This window comes from Pteronotus mesoamericanus, unplaced genomic scaffold (genome assembly GCF_021234165.1).
Source record: "Pteronotus mesoamericanus isolate MK-2021 breed Mesoamerican mustached bat unplaced genomic scaffold, CSHL_Meso_final contig_100, whole genome shotgun sequence".
NCBI lineage: Eukaryota > Metazoa > Chordata > Mammalia > Chiroptera > Mormoopidae > Pteronotus > Pteronotus mesoamericanus.
In genome coordinates, this window is record NW_026554999.1 from 393,437 (window position 1) to 406,108 (window position 12,672).

The 12,672-nt window shown below is 39.0% G+C and overlaps 1 protein-coding gene across 2 annotated transcripts in view; it reads left to right on the forward strand.

Annotated features, from left to right (window-relative positions):
- LOC129081245 (signal recognition particle subunit SRP54) overlaps nucleotides 1-12,672 on the forward strand; it is a 79,759-nt gene that overhangs the window by 15,931 nt on the left and 51,156 nt on the right. For both annotated transcript variants that reach the window (XM_054586974.1, XM_054586766.1), the window contains exons 5-7: nucleotides 2,597-2,701; nucleotides 3,474-3,540; nucleotides 3,622-3,679. In XM_054586974.1, the coding sequence (XP_054442949.1) occupies nucleotides 2,597-2,701; nucleotides 3,474-3,540; nucleotides 3,622-3,679 (230 nt within the window). The remainder of the gene's footprint in view (nucleotides 1-2,596; nucleotides 2,702-3,473; nucleotides 3,541-3,621; nucleotides 3,680-12,672) is intronic.

Below are 12,672 nucleotides of genomic sequence, written 5' to 3' on the forward strand. Positions count from 1 at the left end.
ACAAAAGACAGATGATCTATGGTTATTCAGACTTGGGCATTTGGCAGATATTTTCTCCAAAGTAAATAAAGTGAGCCAGTCACTTTAGGGCAAATAACTAACAATATTGTGACCAATGATAAAACTCAAGCTTTTAAGTGAAAACAAGAAATTTATATCTCCACCATGAGTTTGACAGTGTCCTAATATTTACTTTTCTGATGTCAGTACATTGATATTAATAAATAAAATTATTTGATGTTTTATAGTGAATGTGAACCCCAGTATTTTCAAAATGACTAATGTATGAAGTTAGAAAATCACACACCAGTATACGGTCCATGCAAAGTGCAAGGTACAATAACAGATTTTAATGTAATTGAACAGATTTTTCAACCACTGTGGTGCAAGAATTTTTAAAACATGTAATACCTGATTAGTCAGGGGCACTGACCTCTTTTCCTTTAGACTGTCTAAAAAATGACCACAGCCAACACAATACTAGCTGTTTGGTGTGAATGAATAAAAATTACACCTATTTTTTTGTCAGATCAGCAAAAAATATATTTTTTGGTGTGCCACAGAATTTTAGTAATTAGTTGATACGTGCCATGAGGTGAAAAATGTTGAAATTCACTGTAATAGAGTATGAAAGTTTATATGGTTTCAGATTTCACATTGTAGCTACCTTTACAAACTACCACCATTATAAAGGAGCCCTGAGACTAAAAACTTCAGTACTGCTATTATAAGGTGCAGCTGGAAAAGTGGATTTATAAAATAAGAATTCATATAGTAAGTTCATAGAGAGCTGATTTGGCCATGAGATATAGAGAATGTAAACATAGGGTAGCAACAGTGTTCTGAATGGCTCTAGAAGGAAAGGGAGTGGATTTATTTATGTATTAAAAATTTTATTTATTAATTTTAGAGAAAGGGGGAGAGAGAGAGAGAGAAAATGTCGATTAGTTATCCCATCTTTTTATACATTCATTGATTGCTTCTTGTATGTGCCCTGACTGGATATTGGACCTGCAGCCTTGGTGTATTGAGGCAATGCTCTAACCAAGCTATCTGGTGAAGGCTTTGGATTTAAGTTTAAGATAGATTTTGTCTATTTCAGAAGTTTCCTTAAGGCTAGGTCTGTGCCTGGGAAAGAGATGGTAAAATGTGTGTTATTTTCCTCCCTTCTCTCCAAATGAATTTCCTCAAAACTCAGGTGTAACATGGATTATGCAACATTTATGGTATCCTTTAGCATGGGCTTGGCAAACTTCCTCTTAGGGACTAGATAGATTAGGTTTTGTGGGCTATATGGTTTCTGTTGCGGCTACGCAGGTCTGCTGTCGTAGCGCAAGAGCAGTAAGTGGGCATGGCTATGTTCTGGTAAAACTTCTTTTTAAATGTTTTCTTACTTATTATAAGTATGTTCAGTTGTTTTTTAAAGATTTTTTAAATTTATTTTTAGACAGAGGGGGAGGGAGAGAGGAAGAGAAGTAATCAATGTGTGATTGCCTCTTGTGTGCCCCTTAATGGGGACCTGGCCCGCAACCCAGGCATGTGCCCTGACTGGGAATGAAACCGGTGACCCTTTGGTTCACAGTCCAGTGCTCAATCCACTGAGCCACACCAGCCAGGGCCAGTAAAACTTTTATACGTGTAGTTTGCCAACCTCTGGTCTAGGACATTAACTACTCTTAATGGCTTTATTATTACATGGAGATAAATGTTTCAAGCTTCAGACAACTGACTTGTAAATGAGTCAGTTTGTTACTTGGGGAACTATTCATATGTGAATGTTAATTTTCCACTGAGATTATAAAATTGGTGATTATTTTTTACTAATCCTCTAAATATAATGAATTTATAGAACAGTAGATCTTCAGCTTTGGAGAATTTGACATTTGACTGACCTGGAAAGTCTTCACATACAATTTGTAATTTTGTTCATACATAAACATGTCAAATTAAACATCAGGATAGATGCTGTCTCAATATTGTAGCTGTTAGCCACCTGTGGTTATTGAGCACTTTTGTAATATGGCTAGTCGAAATTGAAATGCGCTGTCGTATGAAATACATACAAATTTGAAGACCTAGTATGGGGAAAGGGAATATTAAAATATCTTATTTTTTAAATGTGGGCTACATGTTGAAATGTTAACATTTTGGATGTATTGGGTTAAATACAATACTAAAATTGATATCAATTGTTTTGCTTTTTAAAATGCCGTTACTAAAAATTTAAAAATTCACTTGTGGCCTTAACAGATATTTCTATATTTCTGCAGTGCTGATGTAGATTGCTCCTTTGGCTCAAATTTGGTCTTACATTTTATTCACATTCTGCTTTGTCCTAAATAATGTTTTGAGATCCTTACTTTGAATTTGTTTGGAAATACAGGCTTGTTTAGGACTTCACAGTGAATTATTTTAAGTTCTTAAATGTCACTATGTGTATACAAAGGGAAATAGAGTTGTATTAGAATGGTAGAATTATGGCTGCCTTTTATGCCAAATGTCCTTAGATTATTTTTACAGTTTAAAAGTTGTGGAGAGAGGGGTTTTGAATATCAGCATATGTTAACCTGATTTTATGTTTATTTTTGGAATATAGCTTGTAGACCCTGGAGTTAAAGCATGGACACCCACTAAAGGAAAACAGAACGTGATCATGTTTGTTGGATTGCAAGGAAGTGGTAAAACTACAACATGTTCAAAGGTAAATGATACTTAATTTTAAAATAAAGTAATAGAGAAGATACTCGTATAAATCAAATTTTATGTTAAAGCCAGGCTTTATAGTATTTTTGCTTTATGGTTTTGTGTTACTTGATGTGTCTGTTATGTATTTGTAATGGCTTTTTGTAGGATAGGAAGAAGTAATCCCATGGTCTCTCTTGTAAGAATGATAGACTTCAGTATAATTTGCTATTTCTTTCACCAAAAAGACTTCCTGTCCTTTAAGTAGTTGAGTATATGATTTTTTAGAGGAAAAAATGGAGAATTTACCTTATCTCCTATGACTCAAGACTCCCTTTCCACAGTGTCATACCCAGCATAATACAGATCTTTATTTTTCTTATCCTTAATGCTAATTTTTAATTCATTATACCACCTTTTCCTCCAGAATTGGGTGCCTCTACTTTGTTACCACATTTTGTTTCACAAGCATCAACTATGTTACAGTTTAGGAAAAAACAAAGGATTATTTCTTAGAGGATTATTTTATTATTTATACTTAATTAGCACTAATAGTAGTTAACATTTTTTTACTTAAGTCATTTGTTGCTTGATCATTTTATATCTTTTGAATGTGACTCTATGGCAGGTAGCATTTAAACTATGCATTTAGGAAATTTGCTGTATTCAAAATTTAATATTACTCTTAAAAGAATATAAGTAGTTTTACTTCCTAAGTAACAAGGATAAACAAAAAATTATATAATAATTTGTATTTATTGATATTATTTTTTTTAATCTTCCTTTCCCAGTTAGCTTACTATTACCAGAGGAAAGGTTGGAAGACTTGTTTAATATGTGCAGACACATTCAGAGCAGGTAATGTGTTGAAATTTGAAATTTTGGTTTTTGTAATTTTTATTTTTAAGTTTGAGGACTCATTAACTCTTTATCTCGTAGGGGCTTTTGACCAGCTAAAACAGAATGCTACTAAAGCAAGAATTCCATTCTATGGAAGGTGGGTTTCTGTTTTTTATCTTGATACTCAAGTGCCTCATCTTGTCTGTCTTTTCTTCTTTATACTGTCTGGTCACATTGTAATCTATACCTATAAGCTTAAATCCTGTCTGGAACAAAGTTGGGATATAATTAATAAATTGTTAACTTTTATTATAACATGATCCTTCTGATTCGGCCTGATAAATTAGAATTGACATTGTTTAATTTTTAATTATGACTTGCCTGCTCATCATCCTTTTGCATTCTTTCTGACCTCCTTCTGCTTCTCTATTCTTATTGCTTCTGTCAAGACCTATCTGAAGGAGCATTCCTCCATTAAACACACAATGGTGAATTCCATATTCTTTCTTCAGTGTATCATTTTAAAAAGTTCGATCACCTTTAAATGGCTTATAATCTACAGATATCTTAGAGATTCTTATCATTGCTCTCATTCCATTTATATGTTGCTATTCTGTTAGTTTGTATATGTTATAATGATTAATTAAAAGAAATGAGTCCTCAAGATCTGGAAGCAGCCCAAGTGTCCGTCACTAGATGAGTGGATAAAAGAACTATGGGATACTTACATAGTGGAATACTACTCAGCTATAAAAAAGAAGAAAATTTTACCCTTTGTGACATCATGGATGAACTTGGAGACCATTATGCAAAGTGGAATAAGCCAGTCAGAGAAAGACAAATACCATATGATTTTACTCATATGTAGAATCTAATGAACAAACTGAACTAACAAGCAAAATAGAGAGAGACTCATAGATAGGGAGTAGTCTGACAGCTCTGGGAGCGTAGAAGAGGTGGAGGGATCAAGCAAAAAGATTGTCGACTCATGGACCTCATGGACTTGGATACCAGTGTGTCGATTATGATGGGGAGAATAAGGGTGATAAATGGTAATGGAAAAAAAAAGAAATGACTCTAGACTGAATTAAGAAGGACTTGTTTGAGGAAATACTGTTTTTCTTTATTAATGTAAATAGTTTTTATAATCCTCAGAAAGAAAGTTTAAAGCTAAAATTTGAAGTAATTAAATAGATGACATTATTTCATTAGGCATTTCCTTCTCCTTTTTGGCTAACCAAAAAAGCTAGTGAACTTTGGTTATGATATGGTCTTTTTTATTTTCTTTTATCTATTGAATTTGATATATACTGTATGTTGTTTTTTTAAAATTAATTATTTTTTTTTCAAATACATTTGTCTCTTCCTACCCCCCACCACTTTCCCTTGCCCCCTCCCTGACTCAGCTCTTCCCCTTTGGTTTTGTCCATTAGTCCTTGCTATATATTCCTTGACTTTCCCCTTCCCTTCCTTTCCCCCCCCCCCGCACTCCTTCCCTCTTGTCTCTGTTGGTTTCTTTTTCTTTCAGTGTTGCTGGTCTTACTGTCCTTGCATGTTTGTATTGTTGGTTAGGTTCCACTTATAGGTGAGATCATATGGTATTTGTCTTTCGCCCCCTGGCTTATTTCGCGTAGCATAATGATCTCGAGTTCCATCCATGCTGATGCGAGGTTTAGTAGTTATTTTTTTTTCTGCTGCGTATATTCCATTGTGTAAATGTACCATTGTTTTTTGATCCAGTCATCTACTGATAGGCATTTAGGTTGCTTCCAACACTTGGCTATTGTCAATTGTGCTGCTATGAACATTGGGGTGCATAGGTTCTTTTGAATTGGCATTTTGGGATTCTTAGGGTATAGTCCCAGCAGGGGAATCACTGGATCAAAAGGCAGTTCCATTTTCAGCTTTTTGAGGAAATTCCACACTGCGTTCCACAAAGGCTGCACCAGTCTGCATTCCCACCAACAGTGGACTAGGGTTCCCTTTTCTCCCCAGCCTCGCCAGCACCTGTTGTTTGTGGATCTGTTTATGATGGCCATTCTGACCGGTGTGAGGTGGTACCTCATGGTGGTTTTGATCTGCATTTCTCTGATGGCTAGTGATGCGGAGCATCCTTTCAAATGTCTCTGGGCCCTCTGTATATCTTCCTTGGAAAAGCGTCTGCCCAGGTCCTTTGCCCATTTTTGGATTGGATCTTTGTCTGCTTGGAGTGGAGTCGAGTGAGTTCTTTATATATCTTGGAGATCAAACCTCTATCTGATGTATCATTAGCGAATATATTTTCCCATAGGGTTGGCTCCCTTTTCATTTTGCTGATGTTTTCTTTTGCCATGCAGAAGCTTCTTATTTTGATGAGGTCCCACTTGTTTATTCTTTCCTTTATGTCCCTTGCTTTAGGAGACATATCAGTGAAAAAATTGCTGCGTGGGATATCTGAGAGTTTCCTGCCAATGTTCTCCTCTAGGACTTTGATGGTGTTGCGACTTCCATTTAAGTCTTTGATCCATCTTGAGTTTATTTTTGTGTATGGTGTCAGCTGATGATCCAATTTCAATTTTTTGCATGTAGCCGTCCAGCTCTCCCAACACCATTTGTTGAAGAGGCTATTATTGCTCCATTTTATACTTCTGCCCCCTTTGTCAAATATTAGATGCCCATAGAGACCTGGGCTTATTTCTGGGCTTTCTGTTCTGTTCCACTGGTCTATGGGTCTGTTCTTGTGCCAGTACGAGATTGTTTTGAGTATAGTGCCTTTGTAGTATAGTTTGATGTCTGGTATTCTGAGCCCTCCTACTTTGTTGTTCTTTCTCAAAATTGCTGCGGCTATTCGGGGTCATTTATGGTTCCATATAAATTTTTGAAATGTCTGTTCTATTTCTGTGAAATATGTCATTGGTATCTTAATAGGGATTGTGTTGAATCTATAAATTGTTTTGGGTAGTATGGACATTTTGATGATATTAATTCTTCCAATCCATGTGCACGGTATATGCTTCTATTTATTTCTGTCTTCCTTAATTTTTTTCTTCAATGTTGTATACTTTTCTGTGTACAGGTCTTTTACCTCTTTGGTTAAGTTTATGCCTAGGTACTTTATTTTTCTTCTTGCTATATCGAATGGTATTTTTTTTCTGATTTTTTCTTCTTCCTTTGCATTGCTGGTGTACAAAAACGCCTTTGATTTCTGAATGTTGACTTTGTATCCTGCTGTTTTGCCAAATTCACTTATTAGGTTGAGGAGTTTTTTGGTACAGTCTACAGGGTTTTCTATGTACACTATCATGTCATCTGCAAACAATGATAGCTTTACTTCCTCTTTTCCTATTTGGATGCCTTTTATTTCTTTTTCTGCTCTGACTGCTGTGGCTAGGACTTCCAATACGATGTTGAAAAGAAGCGGTGAAAGCAGACATCCTTGTCATGTTCCCTATCTTAGTGGGAAAGCTTTTAGTTTTTGCCCGTTGAGTATGATGTTGGCTGTAGGTTTTTCATATATGGCCTTTATTACATTGAGGAATGCCCCATTTATTCCCATTTTGCTGACTGTTTTGATCATAAATGGGTGCTGTACCTTATCGAATGCTTTTTCTGCGTCTATGGAGATGACCATGTGGTTTTTGTCTTTTTATTTTTGTGATGTATTACGTTTATTGATTTGCGTATATTGAACCATCCCTGCATTCCCAGGATGAATCCCACTTGATCGTGGTGGATAATCTTTCGAATGTATTGTTGGATGCGGTTTGCCAATATTTTGTTGAGGATTTTAGCCTCTATGTTCATCGGCGAAATTGGCCTGTAGTTTTCCTTCTTTGTAGGGTCTTTATCTGGTTTTGGGATTAGGGTGATGCTGGCCTTGTAAAAAGAGTCTGGGAGTCTTCCTTCCTCTTGGATTTTTTGGCATAGTCTGAGAAGGACAGGGGTTAGCTCTTCCTTAAATGTTTTGTAAAATTCTCCTGTGAAACCGTCCGGCCCTGGGCTTTTGTGTGGCGGGAGTTTCTTGAGTACTGCTTCCACTTCCCCAGCTGGTATCGGTCTGTTCAAGCTTTCTGTTTCTTCCTCCTTCAATGTTGGAAGATTATACTTTTCTAAAAATTTGTCCATTTCATCCAGGTTTTCAAATTTCTTGGCATATAATGTTCATAGTAGTTTCTGACAGTCCTTTGTATTTCTGTGATATCAGTTGTTATTTCTCCTCTTTCATTTCTGATATTATTAATTTGGGTCCTCTCCCTTTTTTTCTTGATGAGTCTGCTTAAAGGCTTGTCAATTTTATTTATCTTTTCAAAGAACCAGCTCCTGGATTGGTTGATCTTTGAATTGTTCTTTTCGTCTCTATGTCATTCAGTTCTGCTCTAATCTTGACTATTTCCTTCCTTCTCCTTGCTCCGGGATTTATTTGTTGTTGTTTCTCCAGTTCTTGAAGTTGTAGTGTGAGGCCTTTTATTTGAAATGTTTCTATCTTTTTTAGGTAAGCCTGTATTGCTATGAACTTCTCTCTCAGGACCGCCTTTGCTGTGTCCCATAGGTTTTGGACTGTTGTCTGTTCATTTTCATTTGTTTCCAGAGATTTTTTGATTTCTTCTCTTATCTCCTTATTGACCCATTCATTGTTTAATAGTCTACTGTTCAGTCTCCATGAGTCTGCAAGTTTTTGAAGTTTCTCTTTGAGGTTGATTTCCAGTTTCAATCCCTTGTGGTTCGAGAAAAAGTTTGGTATTATTTCGATTTTCCTGAATTTGCTGAGGTTTGCTTTGTGTCCTATCATGTGGTCTATCTTTGAAAAACTGCCATGAGCATTTGAAAAGATTGTGTATTTTTCTTCTTTGGGATGTAAGGTTCTATATATGTCAGTTAAGTGTATTTGATTCAGTGTGTCATTCAGCGCCACAATATGTTTATTAATGGTTTGTTTGGAAGATCTGTCCATTTTTGACAGTGGAGTGTTGAAATCCCCTAGTATCATTGTGCTGCTGTCTATGTCTTTTTTGAAGTCGTTCAACAATTTCCTTATATACTTGGAGGCCCCTGTATTGGGAGCATATAAGTTTACAATGTTGATGTCTTCTTGATAGATTCTTCCTTTAAGTACTAAAAAGTGCCCCTCTGGGTCTCTTTTTATGGCCTTTGTTTTGAAATCTACTTTGTCTGATACAAGTATGGCAACCCCAGCCTTTTTCTCATGCCCATTTGCTTGGAATATTTTTTTCCATCCCTTTACTTTCAGTCTATGTAGGTCTTTTGCTCTGAGGTGGGTCTCTTGTAGGCAGCATATGTGTGGGTCATGTTTTCTTATCCATTCAGCTACCCTGTGTCTTTTGATTGGGGCATTTAGTCCATTTACACTGAGAGTTATTACTGATAGAAACTTACTCATTTTGTACCTGTGTTTTTCTCTTTCTCACTCTTTTCCTTCATCTTCTTAAACCAGTCCCTTTAGCATATCTTGGAGTGCTGGTTTGGTAGAGATGTATTCTTTTAGCCTTCTCTTGTCTGGGAAACTCCTTATTTCCCCTTCTATTTTAATTGAGAGCCTTGCTGGGTAGAGCAGCCTTGGTTGTAGGCCCTTGTTTTCATGACTTGGAATATTTGTTGCCATTCCCTTCTGGCTTGTAGTGTTTCTGTTGAGAAGTCAGCTGCTAGCTGTATCGGGGCCCTTGTATGTTACTTTCTCCTTCTCCCTTGCTGCCTTGAGGATTCTCTCTTTGTCTTTGATAGTTTCCATTTTAATGATGATGTGTCTTGGAGTGGACCTCCTTGAATCCCTCTTGAGTGGGGTCCTCTGTGCCTCCTGGATCCATGAGAGCCTTTCTCTCCTCAAATTAGGGAAATTTTCCATCATTACTTTTTCATGGATGTTCTCTATCCCTTGCTCCTCTTCTCCTTCTGGTATCCCTATTATACGGATATTATTTCATTTCAGGTTGTCCTGCATTTCCCTAAATGCCTCTTCATTCTTTTTGAGTCTTTTTTCTATTTCTTGTTCTTTCTGGGCGCTTCTTTCTACCTTATCCTCCATCTGACTGATTCGATATTAGGCTTCATCCAGCCTGCTTTGGATTCCTTCTACTGTGTTCTTCAATTCAGAAATGGTATTCTTCATATCCTCTTGTGTCTTTTTGATGGTTTCTAGGTCCTTTTCCAGGTTGATATAGTTTGTTGTAAGATCCTGATAGTTTCTCTGCAGTTTCTCATAGTTATCTTTGAGCTAGCTGAGCTCATTCAGCTTCCTTAGAACCATTGTTTTGAATTCAATATCTGATAGTTCCCTTGTTCCTATTTCATTTAGCTCTCTCTGTGGGGAGTCCCCTTTACCACTCATTTGGGGGGAACTTCTTTTTCTTCCCATTTTTGTGAGAGCTTGTTAAGTTAGTTAGTTAGTTAGTTAGTTATTTTTGTTTCTGCTTCAGTTGGGCCGTCTAGATTTCCTGACTTTGTGGATTAAACTTCTGTGGTAGTAGGCGGGTCTTTTTATTTATTTATATATTTAATTTTTTTTCCCTTTTCTTTCTGGGCCTGCCTCTGATGATGTCAGTTGTTGACCCTATATGGCCTTGGGTCGTTTGTTTGAGCCTTCCAGGAGTCTACTATCTGTGTCTGACTCTTGCTTTGGGCAGGTGTGTGACCCCTTCAGCCAGGCATCCACTATTTCTGTGGATCGCTCTGCACTCTCACGCCGGCTCCTTGATCACACTCCCCGGCCTGGCAGGATCCCCTGACCACCTGGGCTCTGGCATGCTTGGCCCAGCCCAGGGGGCTTCTTCACGAACTCGTGTACTTGTCTGGCCCCCCAGGCTGGCGGGCGCCCCGGCACTGGTTTGTTTAGGGTCTTCCAGTGTGTGCTTTCCCTGCTTTTGGCTCTTTGGATGCGTCGCTTGCCCTCGCCAAATGGAAACTACGGAAATGGGAGGAAGTCAGCTCCAGGACTCTCCGGTTAATCCTGTCTCCAGTCTCTCCTCCAGGGACTCTGGGTAGCTCTGTGACCCCTTCGACCGGGGATCCACTATTTCTGCGGACTGCTCTGCACTCGAGGGCCCACGTGGGTCGATTTACACCTGCCCTCGCTGATCTGCGCACTCCCTCGCAGGCGCCATCGGCGCCAACCTGTGGGAGGCCTTGCCAGCCTGCGCGAGCCCTTGCCAGCCGGCGCGGGTCCACACACACGCTCGCCAACCCTCGCCAGCCACTCGGCACAAGTGTGCGCACCTGCACTGGGTGGTTTCGGGCTCTCTATCGTGTGCTTTTCGGCTTTTGGCTCTTTGGGGGGTGTGTCCTTTTCCCACACAGTGGAGACTAGGGAAAGGAGGAGTTAGGACTCCCCAGTTCCTCCTCCCGTTCTTTCCCCAATGCCTCCATTTCCAGTCTCTCTTCAGGGGTCTCTGCAGTTCTGTGACCCCTTCGACTAAGGATCCACCACCTGTGTGGACGGCGTTGCAATCACGAGCAGTCTGGTTTGTGCGGGCCCCGCTTCTGCCTCTTTGGGGGTGCGCCCTGCCTGCCCAGAATGGAGACTACCGAATGGGGAAGGAGTCGGGACTCTGGACTCCCCAGTTCCTCCTCCTGTTCTTTCCCCAACGCCTCCGTCTCATCTCTCCTCAAGGCTCTCCCAGCCAGTCTGCACTTAGCCCCCCCAGCTCACACGCACACAAAAGGCAGGTTAATTGAGTCCCTTATGCCTGAGCGAGCTGGGCAGGTGCGTTATCACCCGGGCTCCACCGGCCGCCGTCTCAGGTCTCTTCACAAAGTTTTCCTCACCAGTCTTTTCCCAGGCACCAGCCCACTCTGCTGCTGCCTCTACCCAGAGATCAAGGAGGGTGGCTGCCACTGCAGTTTTTGCGTTGGCCCTTTAAATGTCTCTTTGCATCCCCAGCCACCTGTCTCTGGCAGAGAGTGCCACTAAGCTTTTTGGCGTTGTGTTTTGTCTGTATTTTCCTGGTTTTAGCTGCTGTCGTTTAGAGGTCCCTGTTTGTGATTCAGATCCCATTCTTCTCGGGGTGAGCTAACTGGCCGTTCCAATGTCCCTCTGGTGCTAGTGCCCGTGGGCACCCAGCCCACACTCTCGAGCCTCCACCACACTTCTCACCCGTTGGGATGTGTGAGAGTTGAATCCACTGTCTGTCCGCGGCTCCAAGGCTCCTCTCCCACTATAGTTTCATTGTTTTCCAGGTGATTTCTCCACTATTTAGTCGCAATTCCAGTTTGGTCTTGGGAGGAGGAGGTCAGCATGACTCCCATTCACTCCTCTGCCATCTTTCCTCCATGATATGTTCTTTATTTAAAATTTTTTTCTTTTAGTTATTTTTTATGATAATTTCTAAGAGATAATTAAAGAATAATATTAGGAATTTTCTTTTTAGGATAAGAATGTTTCTAATTAGATTTAAAAATCAAGGGATAATAAACAGTTATATGTGTAGGGTTCAAAATTTGCAAATGATATAATGTAGTTGATAATTATTTGAAATTTTGGCCAAAGCCAGAGCATTAATTCTTAACCAGTATTCTCAATACCATTTATTAAATAATCTCTCCTTTATTCATTTAACTTAAAAAAATATATGATATATATGGACTGAAGTATTAGTGAGCTTTGTTTCCTCTTGCAGGGCTGAAGGTAATGGGACTAGGGAAGAACTTGAACTATATCTGCAATGTTAAATATATATTTAACACTTAAATATATATTTAAAAAATATAGTATTTGATGGGGGGAGGTGGTAGATACAGAAATGTTATAGAATTTTTCCTGTCTTTTAAAAAAACACTGTTTTAATTAAAAGTTTTACATTAAAGAGTACAAGTACTGACAGTTTTAATGCCCAGTTACCAGTTTTTAGTGTGTCCATCTGTGCTTGTGATCAGTGGCTATACAAATGAACACACAGGTGTAGTTAGTAAATACATCATTGTATTTTTTTTCTTTTTTTCTTTTTTCTTTTTTGTTTTAGAGAGAGGGGAAGGGAGGGAGAGAGAGGGGGGAGAGAAGCATTTATCAGTTTTCCTCGTGCACACTCCCCAACCCAGGACTGAGCCCAAGCATGTGCCCTGACAGGGAATTGAACCCACAGCCTCTCAGTTTATGGGATGATGCTCCAACCAACTGAGGCACACCAGCCAGGGTGATAGATAGTTTTAAATTGAAATGGAATC